This window comes from Trichosurus vulpecula, chromosome 8 (assembly GCF_011100635.1).
Source record: "Trichosurus vulpecula isolate mTriVul1 chromosome 8, mTriVul1.pri, whole genome shotgun sequence".
In the NCBI taxonomy this organism is placed as follows: domain Eukaryota; kingdom Metazoa; phylum Chordata; class Mammalia; order Diprotodontia; family Phalangeridae; genus Trichosurus; species Trichosurus vulpecula.
This window is the reverse complement of record NC_050580.1, coordinates 149,367,267-149,389,118: the sequence shown is the minus strand read 5'-3', so window position 1 is coordinate 149,389,118 and position 21,852 is coordinate 149,367,267. Positions and strand designations below refer to the sequence as shown.

General features: G+C 47.2%; 1 protein-coding gene across 3 annotated transcripts in view; it reads left to right on the top strand.

Annotated features, from left to right (window-relative positions):
- The first annotated feature begins 3,987 nt into the window (after positions 1-3,987).
- The window catches only part of RBPMS2 (RNA binding protein, mRNA processing factor 2), a 57,640-nt gene continuing 39,775 nt past the window's right edge, over positions 3,988-21,852 (top strand). For 2 of the 3 annotated variants that reach the window (XM_036735478.1, XM_036735477.1), the window contains exon 1: positions 4,247-4,407. In XM_036735478.1, the coding sequence (XP_036591373.1) occupies positions 4,327-4,407 (81 nt within the window). In that variant the 5' untranslated portion in view covers positions 4,247-4,326. Of the gene's footprint in view, positions 4,408-21,852 lie in introns of all 3 variants that reach the window. The other variant, XM_036735476.1, reaches the window with a different exon arrangement.

Here is a 21,852-nt window from a genome sequence, read left to right as displayed (position 1 = left end):
GCCTGGGGGAAGGCAGGGCAATTGGGGTTAAGTGACTTGCCCAAGGTCTCACAGCTGGTGTGTGTCAGGTATCTGAGGTCACATTTGAACTCAGGTCCTCCTGACTCCAGGGCCGGTACTCTACTCACTGTGCCACCTAGCTGCCCCGAATCCATCCCTTTTCTGTCAGGAGCTGGGCAGAACACTTCCTCATTTGTCTGCTATACTGTGGAGCCTAACTGGACCAAAACTCCCTATTTCTGTTGAAGGTGTCACTGTCCTTCCAGGCTTGCAGCCTCACAAAGGGTCTTGAGGTTATCCTCAGCTCCTCACTTTCACTCGCCCCAGTCAGGTGCCAACTCTCATCATTTTTACTTCTATAACACTCATCGCTTTTGCAATCTCGATTCACATGGCCACCCCCCTAGATTAGGTCTACACCCCCACTCACTTGGACTATCGGAATAACCTAATTGGTCTCCCTGCCTCAAGCCTACCCCTTCCCCAATCAATCTGTCATCCCCACAGCTGCCAGAGTGATATTCCTAAAGTCCATGTCTGACATGGTCTTCCCCCTGTTCTAGGGGATCCCTAGTCCATCTAAGGTAAAATAACAACTCCCTGGTTTGGCATTTAAAGTCCTTCACAGACTGGTTCCACACACTACTTCCCTTTGTGTATGCTACAATTTCAGCCAAACTTGCTATTCCTCTCTGAGGCTTTGCACAGGCTATAAATTGGTAGAATGCCTCCTTCCTCACCTCCACCCTCTTAGGATCCCAAGCTTTCTACAAAGCTCAGATAAAGTGCCACATCCTACAGGAGACTTTACCCAATACCTCCCCGGGCTAATTACATCTCCTGAAATGACTTTCAATTTATTTATATGCTATATGAATAGATACTGTCTCCCCCAGTTAAGCTCCTCCAGATTGTTTGGTTTCTGTCTTTGCATTCCCAGTCCCCAGAACAGTGCCTAGTTTATCCTAAGGTGCCTAATAAATGCTTGTTGATTGGACTGGTTCTGTGCTCAAGGACAAGTCACCTTACTTTCCTGAATCTGTTTCCTTATCTGTAAAATGGGGATGATTGTGTTTGTACTACCTACTTCACTTGGTCCTTGTGGGGAAAGCACTCGGCAAACTTCATAGAAAGGTGAATGATAAGCAGGATTGTGGCCATGACGCCAGAGCTAAAGATTTCATCTCTGAGGGCCCAATATATACATGCCTCTTTATACTTACCTAGGCTGGTTCTCAGACAGCAGATTCAAGTGTGTTGATGAAATTGTGATCACACTAATGAAGAAGGGAATCTTATATTAATGAAATTATAAGATCACCCAAGGATGACTGTTGACAGGACTATGGTGGATGCTGTGGGGAAGGTAAGGGATGCGTAGGTACTTAAAACATTATCCTTGACCCCATGAAGCCTGTGGTCTGCTTGACAGGACAAGCCAAACACAAATGAAATGATGAGAGACATAATAATCAGTATGGGGGGAGGGGGTGCTCCAAGTGGATAGTGCTCAGGGCCTGGCATCGGGAAGACCTGAATTCAAATGTGGCCTCAGACACTTACTAGCTGTATGACCCTGCACAAGTCACTTCACCCTGTTTTGCCTCAGTTTCCTCATCTGTAAAACGAACTAGAGAAGGAAATGGGAAACTACTCCCAGAAAGAAAACTCCAAGTGGGGTCAGGAAGAGTCAGACACGACTAGAAATGACTGAACAACAACAGGGCTGGAAGCTGGGAGAGTTAGATTCTAGTCCTGGATCTGCATCGATCTCAGCTATAGTCATCTCTCTGAATGTTAGTTTTTCTCACTAACTCTAAACTTCCTCTTATTTCAGTTACCAGATTATGTTATATTAACTGCAAATTCCATGGTAGTTCATAGAGGATCAGGAAAAACTGGAAGGTTCAAGGAAAGTCTCATGGAGGAAATGAGATTTTAATTAAGCCTTGAAGGATGCATAGGATTTGAAGAGGTAAAGAGAGGGGAGGAGGACATAACAGGGAAAAGCACAAAGGTAGGAAATAGAACGATTTGACCAAGGGACAGTGGGAGGAAGCCTGGACTGACAAAAAGGTCGGAACTAGGAACAGTAACACATAAGAGAAAGTAGGAACTCTGAAAGACCTCAAAATCTAAGCCGACTGTGTACTTAAGGTAGAAAGAAGGGAGCCATTGAAAGTCCTTGAGGAGGGGGATGAGCCGGCAACGGCAGTTTTAGGATGAGTGAGGGGTAGACAGATGATAGACTGGTGGGGGCTCCGGGGAGGGCAAGCACAGGCTCAACCCAATGCCTAGAGGTTTTTGATGTAATCCAGGCATGGGGTGAAGGGGGCCTGGACTAGAATGTTGGCAGTAGGGATGGCTAGGAGCCTGATTCTTAGTCTACAGACAAAGTCATGCCCAAATGCAGTCACAGGACTCCAGAGAAAAAGGTTCCTGGCTTCTCAGGTTGGGTGTAGGCCAGGTTGGGGGGGAAGGGAAGAGACACCCCCCCCCTCCAGCTAGTGGAGTGCCACAGCCCAGAGCAGAGCTGCTACTTTTGTTTGAAAAAACCCAAACAAATCAGGTCCCTGTTTACATTAGAAGGAAGGGGGAAAAGTGTGTGGGAGGGGGCGGGGAGAACTTGTGAAGGGGGGGGAGGAGCCGAGGCGGAAAAAAACAAGAGGCCGGACTGCTGCTGCGCAGAGCGCGCCCTTGGGAGGCAAAGGGGTTGTTAATGAATGAGAAAGCGCCCTCCCCACCCCCACCCACCCGGGGCCGACTAAGCTTCGGGGCGGGGGAGGGATGTCAGAGGAGAGGTTTTGTTTTTTTTAACCCTTTCAAGGATACACATGATCAGATATGGGTCCTTCCTGTTTACTTAAAAAAAAAAAAAAGGCGCCAGACTTACCGCGTTAATTGCAAGGAGGAATTGGAAATCAGACTCAAAGATTTGGGTCCCACGTGACCCAGAGGGAGCCGCGTGCCTAGGGCAGTGTTGGGACGTGGCGCGTATCTCCCTTCTCGTCCTCCAAGCCTCCTCCAACGAGAAACCTGCGCCTTACCGCCGGTCTCCTTATAACGAAAGTCTTGGTACTGCAAAGGTCTCCTTATGCGGGAGCTACCGCACTAGAGGGAGAGCGAGGTGAACCCAAGCCCCGGAATTCTTAAGGGGAGAGTGAGCAGGTGGCTGAGTCTCGAGGGCGGGGTGGGGAGCCGTTCTCGGGCTGTCACCCAAGCCAGATTTCCGAGTTGGAAACAGAGCACAGGTGTTCAGACACCCGATTCACTGACCCCTGACTTCTAGGCCGGTGGCACGGCAGTCAGTACCTGGAGGCTTCGGTCCCCGCACAGAGGGCAGTGGCTCCAGATGGTCACCCCTCCATCGGTCCCACTGATGGCCTCTATCCGAACACCACCTAAAATCATTAGTTGCCAAGCCTTCTACTTTCTGGAACTTATTTATGTCCGTAATACATAAAAATCGGCAGAAACGGAGGGGAGATGAAAGATGAGCTAACCGATCGGGGACCCCAGCATTCCCGGGGCAGGGATGAGAAAAGGAACACTTTCCTGATCTCACCCGGGGAGAAGCTGTGATCCTGCTGGCGGGAGTGCCCACATACCACCGGGGTCTTTTTGCCTTATTCTGGGGGATGGCACGAGTAGGGTGAGGGTGTCTGACCCCACTTTCCCGTAGGAAAGGACCAAATGATGCGCTGCCCCTTTAAGAAAGTTCATCAAAGTTTTAAAAGTTTTCGTGGAAAAGGGGAAGAGGAAAAGAAAGGGGAGAGAGAGAGAAAAAGGAAAAAAAAAACCCACCAGAACCCAACCCGGCGCAGTCAAGGGGGCCGGGGAAAAGTTTGAAGCCAGAGGCGTGGATTGGCTGTGGGTTCCCCAGGAGACGATGATGCAGGGCGGGCGGGGGGAGGAGTTGGCCCGGCCCCAGCTGTGGCCGGTTCTCGGCCCCCGCCCCCCCGCTGCCCGCCCCGGCCCCCGCCCCCCGGCCGCGGCCGCTGCCGGCGCACTCGCCGGTCGCTGTGAAAAGGCGCAGGCGGCGGCCGTTCCGGCTCCGCTCGGGTCCCCAGCGCCTCCCCGCGTCCGCACTTCTTTTTCTCCGGCTGCCCGCACCCGCCAAACTTGATGTGACCCCCAGTCCAAGACGGCGGCTGCCCCACTCACTGCCCCGCACGCCTCCCCCACCCCCCTCCACCCCGCACTCCCCGGAGCGCACGGGCCACTGACCACCCCCCCCTCCCCCCACTCCACTCGGGGCCCCGGCGCCGCTCCCCGCCCCCTCCTCTTGCCTCTCTCCCTCCCTCCTCTTCAGCCCCCTCCCGCACCATGAGCAACCTGAAGCCGGACAGCGAGCACAGCACCAGCACCGGCACCGGCACCGGCACCGGCGGCAGCTTGGAAGAGGAGGTGAGTGGGAAGGCTGCGAGCACTTGGGCAAAGTAGAGAGGGAGCGTTGGGAGCGTCGGGGCCCCGAGCGCGCTGGCAGCCCAGGGGTGGAAGGAAGGAAGGGAGCGGGCTTGTTCGCACTTCTGCTGCTCGGGGCCGGACTGGAGGCCCCTCGAGTTGGGCTGGGATGGGTGGATGGGTGGGAGCTCCCATGGGGAAAAGATGGAATTCAATCGCTCCCCCTGGTGTCCTCCCTTCCTTTCTTTCTGAAAGCCTCCCTGTCCCGCGGGAAGAGGTAAGGGTGAGGTGCCGTCCATCCTTGGCGAGGCTAGCCCTCCCCGAGGAACACGGGGCGGACGGGGCTCAATCCTCTGCAGGTGGGGCAACGCCTCAATGCGTGTTCACCCTCCAAAGAGTCTCCTTCCTCCTTCCCCACTCCCTTCCCCCCTACCCTTGTCCGTCTCCTGTGGTGCTTCCCGGATGGCCTGGGACTGTTTCAGTTTGCTGGAAAGAGCTGTAGGGATTAGCCTGTTGGGCGGGTCTCCTGCTTTGGGCTTCCTTCCCTCCTGCCACTTCCACCCTGACCTCTCCCTGTGACCTTGAAGAAGTAGTTTTAACCTCTCTCGGTACCCTCAGAGTCTAGGCTTCCTTGCCTTGGAGGACAGTTCCACTCCTACCGCCCTTCCCTGTCAGGGGCTAGGAGAGCCGTGCAGTGGCAGTTACTTGGGCCACTCAGAAATATGGTTAGCCCAGGGACTGGAGAACTGGTGGTCTATGTCCCTTTCTTTTTCTCCCGCCGTCCACCCCCCACCCCCAGCAAATTCTGTTCAGGGAGATTATAGTGACAGCCTTAAGGGACTCCTGGAGGGAGACAAGTGAAAGCGGTGGGGGTGGGGGGGATATTAACTTTGTTGACCAGTAATGTGCTAAAAATGCAAGAGTGTGGAAGCAGTTTTCTGAACTACCAGCAGCTGGGTGGTTAACGGGATGGGAAGACTATGGAGTATGTGTTACAGTAGGGGTAAGGTAGGGCAGTGAAGAACTGAGCATTGGGCCTAAAAACAAGCTGGGGAACAGGATGGGACTCATTGTCTGAGAATAGACTTATCCCCACATGGCATACTTCTATCATCCCTAGTCTCTTGCTGTGTCACTGGAGAGGAAGAGAGACTTTTTCCTGTCCCCATCATCCACCACCATTCTGACTTTGACCACAGAGCGGTGGGCTGATTATCCACCTTAGACTCCCTTCCTCTTGGCATGAGGGATAACCACAAGGCCCCCTCGGGAAGAAGGGGTAGAAAGTAATAGTATGTAGATGGCCATCACTTCCCTCTAACTGCATTGGCTCTCCCTTACTCCACCCAACTACCCCTAGGGAGAGAGCATCGTGTGGTGTGTTTGGTGCAGAATGGCGGCTGAGGTCCCACCCCACTAGGCTGGATTCTGCAGTGTGGGAGGGACATGTTAGTGGTGCCCACTCTTTCTTAGGAGCTAGTCTAAGATCATCATTTTCCATTCTCCCTCCCCCCCAAGTCAAGTCCTCCATACCTTCCACCAATAACAAGCCCATTCTTTAGTATCTAGGTCTTAGGGTAGGGTGGGGAGAAGGGAGGTAGTACACACAGCCTCTACATTGCCCAAGGTGGGGAAATGAAATCCTAGATAATATGGGCACCTGCGATTATAAAGTAGGATGTAACCGACTTGGCCTTTTCACATTTCCTGCCTTTTGCCCAAGTCCACAGTTGCTTTCCCAATTCCCATGGTGCCAGAGGTTGAGGGAGTAGTTATATTCCCACTGTCTCTTTGCTTATTTGGAAAGTATTTGAAGGACGGGTGCAGCATCTTTGTGGAAGCTGGTCATGGCCTGCGGTAGAACGTGTTTCATCTCAACAAGGGACTTTAAGACAGTACCAGCCCTCTTTTGGCAAAAGAGACCAAGGCTGAGCTAAGTCCTCAATTCCAGCACTTTTTTGGGTGTGAGTTTAGGTGAATATAGAGAAAGTTAATTAAAGTGACCTTAAGGTCACCAAGCCAGTTTGTAGCACCCTCAAGATCATTCAAATCTGGCTGAGCCTTTCCTAGAAAACAAACATCTTAACAGGTATATCAGGACCTCCTCTGGGACTCCATTTCTGGCTGGTCCCGGGCGTTCAACTACTGAGATGCTTCAGCCTGCTATGGCTTAGGTGCCACAGGACTACAAAAAAGAAGTAAGATCTGGTCTAGTTTAGTGGGAGAAACAAAGTCATGGAGGCAGTAGTATAAGCCAGAATGCATTTGTGTTGTGGAAATAAAGGAAAAGCTGCTTCTGTTTGGGGATATGGAGATACTAGAAGGTTTAATGGAAGGAGTGGCCTTAAAGTTGGAGATTTCGGAGGAAATCTAGCTTCCAGCTATGTCTGGGTCATTAGGTGAAAGAGATAGAGAGATTACGATTTCTGACTTGGAGGCTCCTCACTCCAGGGTTTTGTCTTGAAACTACTGGTGTGTTCCTATGTAAGACATCTGATCTCAGAGCCCCAATTTCCTTATCCATAAAATGGATAATAATGCTTGTAGAACCTACCTCCAAGTGGTGAGGCTCAAATGAAAGAATATATGTAAAACATTCGGCAAAGGCTAAAGTGCTATATGAAATCAGTTACTGGATATATGAAGGAGAATGGGGGACACGAGGAGAGACTCCTGCAAAATTAAACTGAAAATAAGATGATGACTTCTTGGAGCCTCAGGTTCCTCGTCTGTAAAAATGAGGGTCATGTTTGTAGAAGCTACATCAGTTGTGAGGCTCAAGTGAGATAATATATGTAAAGCATTTTGCAAAGGTTAAAGTGCTGTATAAGTTAATTATTGGGAGCATGAAGGAGAATGGGGGTGAGGAGAGAAGAGAATCTCATAAAGTTAAGCTGAGACCAGAGCATGGAAGGCCTTGAATGTCAGGTTGAGGAATTTGAGCTTCATTCTTTAAGCAATAGGGAAACTTTCCATGGAGAGTTTTTAACTAGGAGAATGACAAGATCAGAGCTGTGCCTTAGGAATACCATCATCCTAGCTGTGTGTAAAGGAGACTAGAGGCTACCGTAATGGCCTGGGGTCAAGGGTGATGGTAGGAATGAATGGCATTAGTAGTCTTAACACATGATTAGGATCCTGGGAGAGGGGAACTGATAAAACCTGGCTGAGTGCTGTCACAGGCAGACTCTGAAAACTAAAGTCTCTGGATCTGGATCGTACCAGCTCTTCAAGGATTTCAAAGAATCCTAGCATGATATAATCCAAGAGCTGGAGGGGACCTTATCCATCATCTGGTCCCACTCTTATAGATGAGGAAGTAGAGGTCCCAGAGGAAATGACTTGACCAAAGTTGTGTAGCTAGCTTGTGGCCTAATAGGGACAACTCATGTCTCTTCTGGCTCCTGGCCCAGAATTCCTTCTGCTAAACCTTGCTACTTTATGTTAATTGAGACTCTAAAGATCCTAGGTGTCACTATAAAATAATGTGGCTAACTTCTATTCTAAACAAAAAACCCCAGTGGATCCAAGTGTCATTGGGGAGATAAGTGTGGATGCCAGTGAACTATGCATGCTTATGTTGCTACCATTGAGAATGTTCAAAAACTTGTCATATGAGAGTGGATTTAATTTTTGGAAACCTTGAAGTCTGGTGAATAAAATGCATGACCGTGCTGGGGAATGCTGTCTGGGCCCTAAAACAAGACATAACTATCAAGTAAAAAGACAGAAGCTCCCCCCTCTCCAAACTGGTTCTGGAGACAATCTCATAAAAGGAGTTTTAAAAAAACAGTTCTTAGCAACCTTGGAATAAAAAAACAAGTCTGATTTGCTTAAAGCAAGGGTTTTAACGTGGAGTCCATGCACTTTAAAAAAAAATTTTTTTTGGAGGGGTAAGGCAGGGCAATTGGGGTTAAGAGACTTGCCCAAGTGTGTCAAGTGTGTGAGGTTATATTTGAACTCAGATCCTCCTGACTCGAGGTGTTCTATTCACTTCGCCACCTAGCTGCCCCCCCTCCCCAAAAATTTTTGATAACTATTAAATATAATTGATGTCTTTTGTAATTTTATGTATTTTATCCATTTGAAGACATGATTCTGAGGAATCCATAAACTTCAGCAGACTGCCAGGGGCCCACGAAGTATAAAAATTTGAGAACATCCTGGTTTAATGTAAGCATGTTACATTGGTGTTTATTAGTAGTATGCTGTTAGGATTTCCCTGTCCCTGACATTGAAACAAGGGTTCTGGGAAATGGAGTCGGGCATGCTCACGGCCCTCCTCTTCTCTCTCACCTCCAGGCAACACTGATGGAGGAGACTGTCCAACACAGATGAACACATCAGGATACTGGATTTGTGTTCTGTGCTTCTCTAGGGGTAGGGAGGAGTGGGGGAGGGAAGAAAAGGACCAAAGCAGTGGCTCTGAGTGTGGTCTGAAGACCCCAGCGGGATCTTGAAGACCCTCTCAGTGGGTCTGTGAGGACAAAACTCTTTTCACAATAATACTAAGACATTTTGGTTTATAGCAAATATCAATAGATAAACCCCGGTATAAACAAAAGCTCCTTGGAGAGGTCCCCAATAATTAAGAGTGTAAATGGACCTGAGGCCAAAAAGTTTGAGAACTGCTGAACTAAAGAACCCCATCTTAGAGAAGGCCAAGCTCCCATCTTGCTCTTTCCAGCTGAGTGAACCTCCCATAGCTCAAGAGTACATCTGGCTCTTACAGACAGCCAGAGGCAGTGTGGTACTGTGGTTAGAGTACTGGATTTGGGGTCAGGAAGACCTAGGTACAGCTCTCCATCTGTGTGAAAGGGGACAAGTCTCTGAAACTCACTTGTCCTGTCTGTAAAATGGGGATAAGGATGCCTATAGTACCTACCTCCCAGGTCTGTGGTATGGCATAAATGAGGTAGTGTGTAACTTGGCAAACTTGAAAGCACCATAGAGGGTGTCCCCAAAGCCTTTAGCAGCTGTCTGAGTGTGTATGTGTTAGTTATATTATTCTGTCTTATAGCGAAAAGAGCTCTGGATTTAGAGTGTGAAGACCTGTTTGGATTCCTAACTCTGTCCCTTGGTATGTTGGTAACCTTGGGCCTTTAGGGCAGCAAGGTGGCACAGCAGATAGAGTGCTGGGCCTGGAGTCAGGAAGACTCATCTTCCTGGGCCTCAGACACTTACAGCTGTGTGATCCTGGGCAAGTCACTTCACCTCGTTTGCCTCAGTTTCCTCATCTATAAAATGAGCCAGAGAAGGAAATGGCAAAGCACTCCCATATCTTTACCAAGAAAACCCCAACTGGGGTCACAAAGAGTCTGACACAATTGAAATGACTGAACAACAACAACCACCACCGTGGGTCTCAGTTTCTTCACTTGAAATGAGGGAGTTGAATTGTGTGGCTCCTTCCAGCTCTAAATCCTGTGACTGTGACCAATCGCCATTCCTTCTTATCCTGTGACTCTCTTCGAGATTCTTTTGTAAATCTTCCACAGAGGATCCAGTCAACATGCCAAACGCCTGGCTCTGGTTCTTTCTTTATATTGCCAGGGGGGTAGTAAGTCATGCCCTCTCTTATCCCCTTTGATTACTCTCATGGGTCCCCTTTTTATTTTTCATCCAAGTCCTGCCTTTCTGGTTGTGCACCTCACTCCTCCTCACAGATTCTTCATTGATCCAGTGACACAGGCCTCCTGTCTGTTTGTTGCTTGAACAAGACACTCCATTTCCTGACTCTTGAGCATTTTCATTGGCTGCTGCCCATCCTGGAACTCTCTCCCTCCTGGCTTCCCTTAAGTCTCAGCTGAAGTCCCACCTTCTGTAAGAAGCCCGTCCCAGGCCTCCTTAAACCATGTCTTCCCTCTTGAGACTACCTCCTATTCCTCCTTGTTTTTCCAGAGTTGTTTCATGTTGCTTCTCCCATTAGATTGAGCTTCGTGGGAGCAGACACCGTCTTTTGCTTTTCTTGTTATCCCTAGTGTTTCACGTAGTGTCTGGCACATTTTGTTGTTGTACAGTCACATCCGACTCTTTGTGACCCCATGGACCATAGCACACCAATACTGGCCGTGGGATTTTCTTGGAGTGGTCTGACATTTCCTTCCCCGGTGGATTAAGGCAGAAGTTAAATGATTTGCCCAGGGTCACACAGCTAGAAAGTATCTGAGGCAGGATTTGAACTCGGGCCTTCCCGGCTCCAGGTCCAGTGCTCTATCCACCGAGCCATCTAGCTTCCCCTCCTGGAACATAGTAGGTGCTTAATAAGTGCCTGTTGACTGATTGATTTGATGATCTTTTATGTTACTCCTATGTAGTAGAACATTAGGTCGGGTAGTGGTGCATTGGGAAGGAGAGAGCTCAGAATTGCAGCATCTTGGGGGCACATCCATTGATAGAGGGAGTGAGGACAGTGCCTGAAGTGTGACCATTCCTGTGCAAGTTAGAAAGATGGAATAGTTGCAGAAAGGAGAAAATTTGGAGATAGAGTGTTTTAAAGGTGGAGGAAAGAGGGTTGTGAAGCAGGCGCTGAACTTACCGGGGAAGAAGGAGAGTGACCTAGAGGCCCATAGATCGTGATGGTGGCAGGATGCAATAAAGCTGAAAGGGAAGAAATGGTGGAGTGATGGTGACCCAAAGGAAGGGTTCGAAAGTGGATTAGCTGACAGCTAGGAACATTGATTCTTCGTCCTGGTCCTATGTGTCAGGGGGCATGAGGAGCAGCTAGCCTTGAAGAGCTTGCCAGGAGATGTGGCTTCTGCGGGAGGTTAGCCTTCAGGGTGAACCAGATAGAAGGCACAGGAGAAAAGTTCTAGGATCACAAAGGGTCATCTAGTCCAATTACCTTATTTTACAGATGAGGAAATCGAGGCCTAGAGGTGAAGTGACTTGCTTAAGGTCACATAAGCTTGCACATCAGGTTCTTGGGCTCAGTATATTTTTTCCACTGCACCATGATAAAGCAGGGTCCCAAATGGCCCAGTGGAAATGGAGAACTGAGGAGCATAGGGTAGGGCTGAGTTTATTATGGGGGCAGAAGAACAGTGATAGCCAATGGTTTGGCCATCTGCCGACTTTGACATTGATTCTTGCAGGGGATGATGGGAGGGAAAGAGGAGCTCAGAAGCTGATCCCTCCCTGATCTTGGATGTTTGGAAGCATGTCGTAGCTCTGCAGGTTTGGGTGTACGTATGTCTGTGTTTGGATCATTGTGGCACCCTAGGGAAGGAGTCTGATAGCTGAGGGACCTTGGGAAGTAGTTGCTTGAGTTTGGGTGAGGAAGCTGGAAGGGGCCAGGCCAGTTGAGCTATATGCGAAGTGTCTACCCTCTTTCCCTAGAAATAGTCTTGCTTAATCAGAGCTGGAACTAGCATTGGATTTGGAGTCAGGGGACCTGGCTTTGAACCCTGGCTATATGACTTAGTAGCTGTGTGACCTTGGGCAAGTCATTCTAATCTCCTTGGGACTTAAGTTTCCTAAATTGTAAAATGAGGGGTTAGGACCAGGTGATCTCTGAGGTATCTTTGTAGTTGTAAGTTATGATCTCTTTGACTTTTTGGGTTAGTTATGTGTTGTTTATATGACTTACTGAGATAGTTGTGATAGGAAATGTAGTCCCATAGCTAGCTAGTGGAGTACCAATGCCCTAGCTCTTTGAGAAGTCCACCAAACATACCGTGTTCCTTTGGGCCTCTTATGTCTCCCCAACTCCATCTACCCACTGCCAGGGATGTGAGGGCAGGGGCAGCGGTGGCAGTGACTGTGGCTCCTGTTTCTTTGTAACCTAATTCAATAAATGTTTGAATATGGTATCTGAGGAAATGCTAGTGTCCAGGTAGTATATTTCAAGGGTTCACTGAAATAAATATGCCTTGGTTCTGAGTTCTGACTTAGCAGAAGGACTCTGGGTGTGTATCTGTTGTCTTCTTCAGTGTCCCAGGACTCTGAGCCCTTCAGGGTGGGGAGGAAAAGGGGCAGTAGCTTCCATACTTCAGGCCCCCTAGCTGATGATAGCCACCTCACCCAGCTGCTTATATAGGCCAACCAGAGGTGGTTCAGGGTGGCTGCTGCTTTGCCTGCAGCCTTAATCCTCTCTCCTCCTGGCCAAACACCACAATTAGCTTAGCTGTGGCTACATCTTCTCACCCCTGGTAACTCTCTCCTCAATTTGGACTGATGAGGAAGAACTTGTGGGCATGTGTGCACACGCTTCATGGTTTGAGTCAGTAAGTTTGGGCCCGAGTGAGACAGATGGCATGAATTTATTTCTCAGAGACTGGTACAGCATTCCCAAAGCTTTGGGGTGTGACTCAAGGCGGGCACCTTCCTTGGCTTAAGTTGCCAGCCTAATAGCCTGCTCAGTAAGCGCCATTCTCACTGAAGGTATGTGCAGGAAGAAGGGAGTGTTCCGGGGGACAGACTAGGTAGGAATATGACTGTGTTGGAGGTCTAGCCTTGCTACCAGTCCAGTATGTTATTGAGCTGTGTCCTTAGTAAAAAGGAGTGTGCAGTCACAGCTGTTGTGACTCTCAAATGAGAGTAGACATAAAAAGTACTTTGAAAAGTCCAAATCCCAGTGTAGACAAAATGGACAAGGTGCTAAAATGCAAATTCATCCTGGGACGACTCATTTTGGACCAATAAATCCCAGTGGCTTCTCTTACCTTCAGGATCAAATATTAAAAACTCAGTTTGGCTTTTAAAACACTTCACAACCTCACCCCTTCCTACATTTCCAGCTGTTTGTTCTTTACACCCCTCTGCGCACTCTATGATACGTGACGCTGGGCCTCCTTGCTGTTCTCAAACAAGACATTCCATCCCCCAACCTAGTGCCTTTTTCCTGCTGGTCACCCATAACTAGAATTTTCTCCTTCCTCACCTCCAGGTTTCCTTTGGAGCTCAGTTCAGATCCCACCTTCTATAGGAGACCTTTCCAATTGTCCTTTCTGTGCCTTCTCTCTGAGATTACTTTTTTTTTATCGTATATTCATATACGTATACATTGTATATGCAATTTTTTCATCTTGTCTCCATTAGAACGTGAGCTGTTTGAGAACAGAGAACACATATTTGCCACTCTTTGTATCCCTGTTGCTTAGTATAGTATAGTAACATAGTAACCATTTAAAATGCTTGTTGACTGTTAAAATGTATATAATCCAAGAGTAGGATGCTAGATTTTTTCCAGCTGGGTGGCATGGCAGAGGTAGAGTATTAAGCAGTGAACTCCCTCCCCTGAAGAAAGAGGAGGAGGAGGATGGTATCCTAGGAGGTGAGAGGTGGGTAAGGTAGCAATCGGATGTTATCTCATTGATACAGGGAACTCCCAGGTGAGAATACTTCCTCTGCCAATGTAGGTTGACACCATCTCTGCCCCTTGAAGTCTTAGAAGCTGCTTGGAGTATGGAGAAGGTCACACAGACAGTATGCTGCCGTGGAAGCTAAGGGAGCATTTTTGGCTTGGAGGCTGACTACCTGCTATGGACTTGGCAGCATGGATGTTGGGACCACCTGGTTGATGTCCCAGAGGGATACAGACTTCACCCAGTACATTGTGGTCTGGTGTAAGGAAGGGCTTAAAGTGTTCATTTGAAGCCAGTGAAGTAATGCCCTGCTGAGGATGGAGGCAAGGTGGCTAGCTATCAGACCTGTGTCTCAAGGGTTTCTGGCTGCTTCAGCCTAGAAGCTCATCATACTGGTTGCGCCTTGTTCTGACAATTCTTACTCCTAAAAGCAGCCAGGTTCCCAAATGAGAGAAGGCAGTGGTGGACTAGACTAAAGACTTAAGTTTCCTATAGCCCTTTGGCTTGATTTGCAACATGAGCAAATGAATTGTTCTGTGCCTCAGTTTCCTCAGCTCCTAATGGGCTCGTGCTGCCACCTTCTCTCAGAGACTGATCTTGCTCATTGTTCCAAGTGCAGACATGCTGGCCTGTGCTTCCCAATGACCCTGTTCTTCTCCCCTCCCAACCACATAGAAATCGAAGACTTTGGGTTAGGATTGAGGGGAGAGTCCCAGGAGGTTCAACACACTGAAGGAAAGAAATGTGCTCCCTTGCTGTTTTGTAGTACCTTTGCACTCATTATCATGACTCAATAGGTCTAAAGGAGATGATACTGTGGTCAGGATTAGAATTCAAATCCTGTCTGCCTGTCCAGACCTCATAGTGTTAGACCACAATGCCGCCATTTTACATGGTCATTAAGTAGATAAGTGGTGGAGGGAGAGCTCTGGTGTAATGAAAAGAGCCCTGGCCTAGCAGCTAGGAGACAAGTTCAGGGCCCAGCTCTGCTAACAACTAGCCATGTGACCTTGTACACATTTCCTGATCTCCTTTTTTTCCCATCTATAAAATTAAAAGGTGGGACTCAATCTAAGGCTGTTTCTAGCTCTAAAAAACCATAAGCCTATTATCTCTTTCCGCCACTCTAGTATACCAAGTTTCAGGTCTTTCATTTCCCCAGAAGAGCCATTCTACAGAGGAACTGGATGGGCAGGGTTAAAGCCCAGCCCAGATCACCTGCCTTTGAGAAGCCAAGCTGACACTGAGGGTGAACTGGTTGCCGGTCATGAGCTACCACTCTCTAAATTGATCTGCTGGAATGCTTTTTAATCCCTGACTGGGGAACACCCAGCCTTTCCCAATTCTATCCTGGGCACTTACTCCAGGGACCAATTCAGTCCTATCATTGGCACTTTGCTTTTACTTTGGTTCTCCTCGTCCCCTGGGAAATTGATCTGTATGTAGCGGTATTTAAGAACTGTATCGGGGACAAACGGGCCTGCAGAAGAGATAGAAACCCCTTTCAGTCCCTGCCCCTATTGTACAAAGAAAGCCACAGTACCTCAAGCACAGGGATGCTAGTAAGGTGTGTCACACCATTTCCAGAGTCTTCCAGGTCTGGGATGCGGGACTGGGAACCATTTCTTGGGCCATCTGCTTGCTGCTCCTCCCCAGGACCAGTGAAGATGTCATTCACGCCTGGCTTGGTTGGAAGCTGTCGGTGCCATCTTCCCAGGAATTTGACCCTTCTTCCTCATCCTTGTTCCCTAATTTCATTGCCACTGAGCTATTCCAACCATTCTTCCCTGTCTAAGGGCTCTGGCTTTTTCAGCTTCTGGGGCTGGCTGACATGTTTTCTTCTTCTAGCTGAGTAATGACATAGAAAAGATCCTAACCCACAAGTTGGGAAAAAAGTCACTCACTCCAGCAGCAAGCATTTTCCTAACTTTAGCCCTTGGCTATACAACCTGGGACTCTCAGACATTTGGAAATAGAGCCAGGCAGGTTTTCTTCCCCAGTCCAGCCTCTCTAGGGCTTTTTGGATTCCTTTCCCCAAAGGTCATCTCCAGAACCCCCAAAGACAGAGTCCTGCCTCAGGTAGACCTTTTACTGCTCACTGGCTGTCAGGTTTAGACATGGAAGGGGACCTTAGAGGCCCTCCAGTCCAACCTTCTTAATCTTACAGGTAAGGAAAATGAGGCTGAGAGAGTTTAGGGGACTCGGATAGTGTCACACAGTTGGTAAGTGTCTGAAGCAAGATTTGAACTCGGGTCTTCCTCACCTCAAGTCAAGCCCTCTCTCCACTAGGCTGTTTATTCTCTGCCTTTGTCAAATATAGGGTCCTTCTTGAAGGATCAAAGTCACAGAGACAGGATCCAGGTCATTTGATTTCAGAGCCAGTATTCTTTCTACTCCAGCATGTTGCTTTATGGCAGAAGGTAATCTGGGAAAGAGGTCAAGGTTGGGTTTTGTTTTCAGGTGTGTTAAAGGGCTTCATTGCTCTGCTGCACTTTTTAAACTGTGGGTCATGACTCCATGTGAGGTCTCGATCCACAGTTTAAGAAGCACTGAAGGGCTTGTGAGTGGAAAAAGTTTAAGAAGCCCTGCAGTCTACAGTGAGTGGGTATGGGAGGGCTGCCTGTGCATCCAGCCCTGTTCTGGTCACTGAGGGCCAGGGTGGGCCTGTGCATCCTGGGAACATCTTGGTCCCATGAATCTATAGGACAGAAGCTTTTTGGTGTCATGGACTCTTTTAGCAGACTGATGAAACCTACGACCTTCTTCTCAGAAAACATTTCTAAATGCAGGAAAAAAATACATAGGAAACCAATTTTATTGAAACACAATTATCAGACTATTTTAAGCAAGCTCACAAACCCCAGTCTAGGAATTCCTGCAATACTCACCCTGGTTTGGTGCAGGGAAGGTGATCCGCTCTACGCTAGCCTTCATCATGATGCTGTGAGACCAATATTAAACTTGGCTCTAAGTACTCTGTCTCTAAGCGGTTGCATGGCCTTGGGCCAGTCCCTTAACTCTTCTGATCACCAGTTTTTTCTTGTTCAGCCTTGTCCAACTCTTCCATGACCCTGTGGAACATACAGTCTACGAAGTTTTCTTGGCAAAGATACTGGAGTGGTTTGCCATTTCCTTCTCCAGTTGATTAAGGCTAACCAAAGTTAAGTGACTTGCCCAGGGTCATAGAGCTAGTGTCTCAGGTCAGATATGAACTCGGGTCTTCCTGACTCTAGGTCGAGTGCTCTATCCATTGAGCCATCTAGCTGCCCTCATTACCATTTTACTCATCTATGAGATGGAGATAATCCTTGCTCTATTTACCTCTTAGGGCTATTGGCAGGATCAAATGAGGTAATGGTTATGAAATTTCATTCAGAAGTATAAAGCATTTTACTAATTACAAGAATATGGTATTGTGAACTTATATTTTGCACTAACAGGTTGCATAATCAGAAAATTAATAGGGAAAGGGAGAAGAGAAATAAACCTCAAGGTACTCAATTTTTCCCCCCTCCTCTGGGGTTGGTTTGCCTCAAACCAGGGAAGGTCCTGCCTACCTTAGTTGCTGCCTAGAGGGGCAGCTGGTTAGTGCTGAAACTCAGATTGCTGAACAGTCCTGTTCCTCCCTGTTAAATCACCTTTTCCTTTGTTGAGACAGCAGGAGCCCCATTTCCCCCTCCCTTTGAATGGGGAGGAGGAGTGGAGTGAGGCCCATCTGCCCACCAGAGATGTGGGAGTGACTGGGGCTAAGGTGGCTGATGAATAAGTGAGGAGCTCAGTCTTGGTGCCTAAGATACCTGTTCTCTCCCTCTCATCCACCCCTTTTCTCTCCTCTCCCTCCCTCCCTCTTTCCTTCCCTCCTCCCCCCTCTTCCCCCTTTTCTCCCTTCTTTCTCTTCTCCCTCCTCCTGTTTTTCTCTTCTCCCTTCTCTCCCCCTTCTCCTCTTTTTCTCCCTTCTCTCTTCCCCCCTCTCCCCCTCCTTTCTCTCTTTCTCCCCTCTTCTATCTTTCCCCTCCCTCCCTTCCTCTCTCCTTCTCTCTGTACAGTACTTGCTCATTCCCACTCAGTGCCTTATAAGTCCTGGGTTTTGCAGGCTTCGTCGCTGCATTCCATCAGCCTCGCGTCAAGTGGCCCAGCTCTTGGGGGAGGAAGGGGAGAGTAAAGCACAGCTAGGCAGTCTGGGACATGTCAAACATGGGACCTGGGGGTGGGGAGGGAAGAGCAGAGAGGGGAGAGGATGGCCAGTTTTTTTTCTTCTCCTCTTAAGTGTTTTACTGAATAAAGGATGTCACGGGATTCCCAAGGGACCCTGTTTAGGACTCCTGAGGGTGGTCAAGACTTTCTCTCTATTCCCCCTGCCCCTTACCTTCCTGGCACCCAAAAGACAACCTTATAGTTCCAGCTCTTCTCTACCTATTGGAAGATATATTTGAAATCCGCTGAATGACAGGCTTCTAGATGAAGGATTGGAGCAGACTGAATAAGAATTGGCCTTTCTCCCTAGGCTCCATTGTTGTATTTACTCTTTTCATCAACTTTCCTGGGTGCAGTTATAGAACTTTGTTACCTAGACATTTGTAGAGGCGGCAGAGGCGAACTCAGTCCTTTTCTAGCCAAAGTATGTATATACATACCTTGTTGTTGAGTTGTTTCGGTTGTATCTGACTCTTCTTGACCCCATTTAGGGTTTTCTTGGCAAAGATACTAGAATGATTTGCCATTTCCTTCTCTAACTCATTTTACAGGTGAGGAAACTGAGGCAAATGGGGTTAAGTTGACTCTCCCAGGGTCACGCAGCTAGGAAGTATCTGAAGCCAGATTTGAACTTGGGAAGATGTCTTCCTAACTGCAGGTCCAGAACTCTATCCACTGTGCCACCTACCTGCGCATTATATACATACATAAATATATGTGTACATATTTAATATGTATCCATATATGTATATTCATTTACCATATTTCCCCATGTATGATGCACCTTAATTTAGGGGCCCTAAATTTGAAAAAAAAAAGTATTACATAAAGTTATTGAACTCAAGTTTATTCATCATAAAATTCATACAACTCCTCATCACTGTGAAAACTCCCATCCGCTAGCTTGTCCTCATCTGTGTTTGGTGACGAATCACTGTCTTCATATACTGCCTCGTCCTCGGTTCCATCTATGGCATTTGAAATGACACACTTCTTAAATGACTTGACAATGATCTCAATCTTGATTTTATCCCAGGATCTTTTCACCCAGGTATAAATTTCTCCTGTAATTGATTTCTTCACTCTTGCCTCTCATGGCCTTCTTCTGCCGTGGCGTTTCCAGTAGGGTTTCTTCTTCCCATAGCCAGTCTCAGATTGTTTTCTCAGTTGGAGGGGGACCAAACTTACTTTCAACAGCACGATTTCCATTCACTTTTGCAAACTGGATTGCTTTTAACTTGAATTCAGCACTGTACGAAAATCTTTTCTGAGTCTTTTCTGGGCAGAACGTGGCAAAATGTAACCTAATATACCGGTAACAAGTGCAAAACAATGAGCGCAAAGACAAGCGTGAAAAAGCGGGAAATGTGAGTAAAAAAAATCTACAACCACTGTATATAAGACGCACCCAGTTTTTAGACCCCAAATTTTTTGGAAAAGGGTGTGTCTCATACATGGGGAAATGCAGTATGTGTTTATACGTATATATAAACAGAGCATATGGTATGTGTATATGTGTGTGTATATACCTATCTATGTACGTATATATTTATATAATGTGTTTGTATATACATACATACTTTACTGAAGGCGGGGAACCTGCAGCCTCAAGGCCCTTTGACAGAATCCAAATTTCACAGAACAGATCGGTCAAGGGGCCACACTTGAGGACCTAGAGGGCCATATGTGGTCTCAAGGCCGCAGGTTCCCCACTCCTGTAATATACTTATTATATATTGTATGCATTACAAGTTACAACTATTTTAAATTGCACACAGACTTTATGGACACCCTGTGTAAGTATATTATAAATATATTATTAAAATGTACAGAACGTTAGTATCTTTATCTGGAAGGGAATTTAAGTAACCTAGTCCTACCTACTTTCTCTTAACTGACTCCATGAGTTGTGAGGGAGGGGAAAAAATTGGGGACTCAAAAGTTTTCTTAAAAATGAATGCTAAAAATTATCTTTCTGTGTAATTGGGGGTTTTTTTTAAGAGTCAGTGGAGGGGGGGAATTGCGAACACTAGACTCAGGAGATCAAAGCCTGGTCCAATCCAGGCTCACTTATCAGCAGTGACTTTGTTCAGATCATTCAGGTCACTTCATATTGGAATCTTAATTTAATCTGTAAAATGGGGTAATAATTACGCTGCCTGCCTCACAGGGCTCGATTGTCCACAGACATTTATTCCGTGCTTGCTGCGTGTCAGGCTTTGTGCTTCTTAGGAAAAACCTTTGTAGATGTTCACGTACTCTGTGACTTTGAGCCGTTGTTACCATTGGTGAGGAAACGGCGGAAGGGACTTACCCATGGCTAGTAGAGCTGAGCCCGGGACAGGCCCTCAATGCCCAGGCTGGTGTTCTGCTCTATCACGCTGCCAGTATGTTACAGTGCAAAAGGACTTCTGGTTGGGGGCATCCACACTCAAACCAATGGCCAGTGTAGACAGTTGGGTGTGGAGCCGAAGAACTGGAGGCTCACTTGTATGTGACCCTACGGCTTCCAGAGAAGTATTTTTAGGGGGAGAGGAAGGGTTTCTTCCTAGGAAGACCCAATAGGGAATGAGTGACCCTCCCTCTTCAGTTCCTCACCCAAGCAGGGGAAGGAAAATGTAAGCCCTGGGAAATGGTTTTGAATGACTTTTTTCAGGACTTGTTTCCCTCCTGTGCCTCAATTTTTATATAGCAGTCATGCTTGAGGCCTGGGCATTGAGGAAGGACAGGAGGAGCTTACAAGAGGATTGTTTTTCCCTTTTCTTCAATATATTCTTCAATCTGCCTCCCTCCATCGTAAGGAGTGTTTCTCATTCAGATAATCCTCTGTGGCCTGAAGTTGAACCCCTAGCTGGGTTGAGATGAGGGTGTGAGAGTTGGGGGGGGGGTGGGCGGCAACACGAAGAGGCATGTACTTTAGTAAATCCAGACTTCCCCTATAACTGTGTTTGCGCAAAATAAACTCTTGGGAAGGTTCTGTACTTTCCAGAATAACTCCCTGAAGGATTCTTCAAAATGGTGGGTATTTAAAATATTCAAGTCAGAAAATATTAAGCCCCTACTGTTTGCTAGTGACTGTGCTAATTACCATGTATACAAAGAAAGATTTAAAAAAAAACTTGTCCCTGTTCTCAAGAAGCTCAGTGTAATGGGGAGACAACAAGCAAAGGACTGTGTACAAACGAGATCTACGTAGGATAAATTGGAGCTAATCTTAGAGGGAAGGAGAGGCGTATGGAAGGTGGGATTGGAATTGGTACTTGAAGAAATTCAAGGAAGCAGAGAGGCAGAAAGGAGCAGGCAAGAAGGAGAGCGGGCGAAAATGCCTAGTCAGGAGTTAAGAGGGACAGTGAGGAGGCAGGGTCACTGCTGGGAGGAGTGAGGAGGAAGACTGGAAAGGTAGGAGGAGACCAGGTAACAAAGTGAACGCAGGGCCTGGCCCCCATGAGAGGCGCTTAATTCATGTTTAGTGATTGGTATTTTATAAAAAATGTGATTTGTGCAACTATCTCTATATATATTATGTATAAGTATATTATAACTATATTATTAAAATATATTACTAACTTTTTCCCTCAAAGGGAATTTGAGTAACCCTAGTCCTACCTACCTTCTCTTAACTGATTCCATGAGTTAGAAGAGTCAGTGTGAGGGAGGGGGAGGTGGGAGAGAGGGAAAAAAATTTGGAACTCAAGTTTTTTAAAAAATAAATGTTAAAAATTGTCTTTACATGTAATTGTGGAAATTTTTTTTTACAGTCAATGTGGGGGAATTGAGAACACTAGAGTCAGGAGATCTAAGCCTAAGACCTAAGTGTATATGTGTACATGCATATACGCACATATGTGTGTGTGTGTATGTATGTATTTGTGTGTGTTTAAGTATAGTATAGAATAATAGAATTCACCTCTGAAGTGCTTTAAGATTCTACCCAAGGCTTTATATTTAC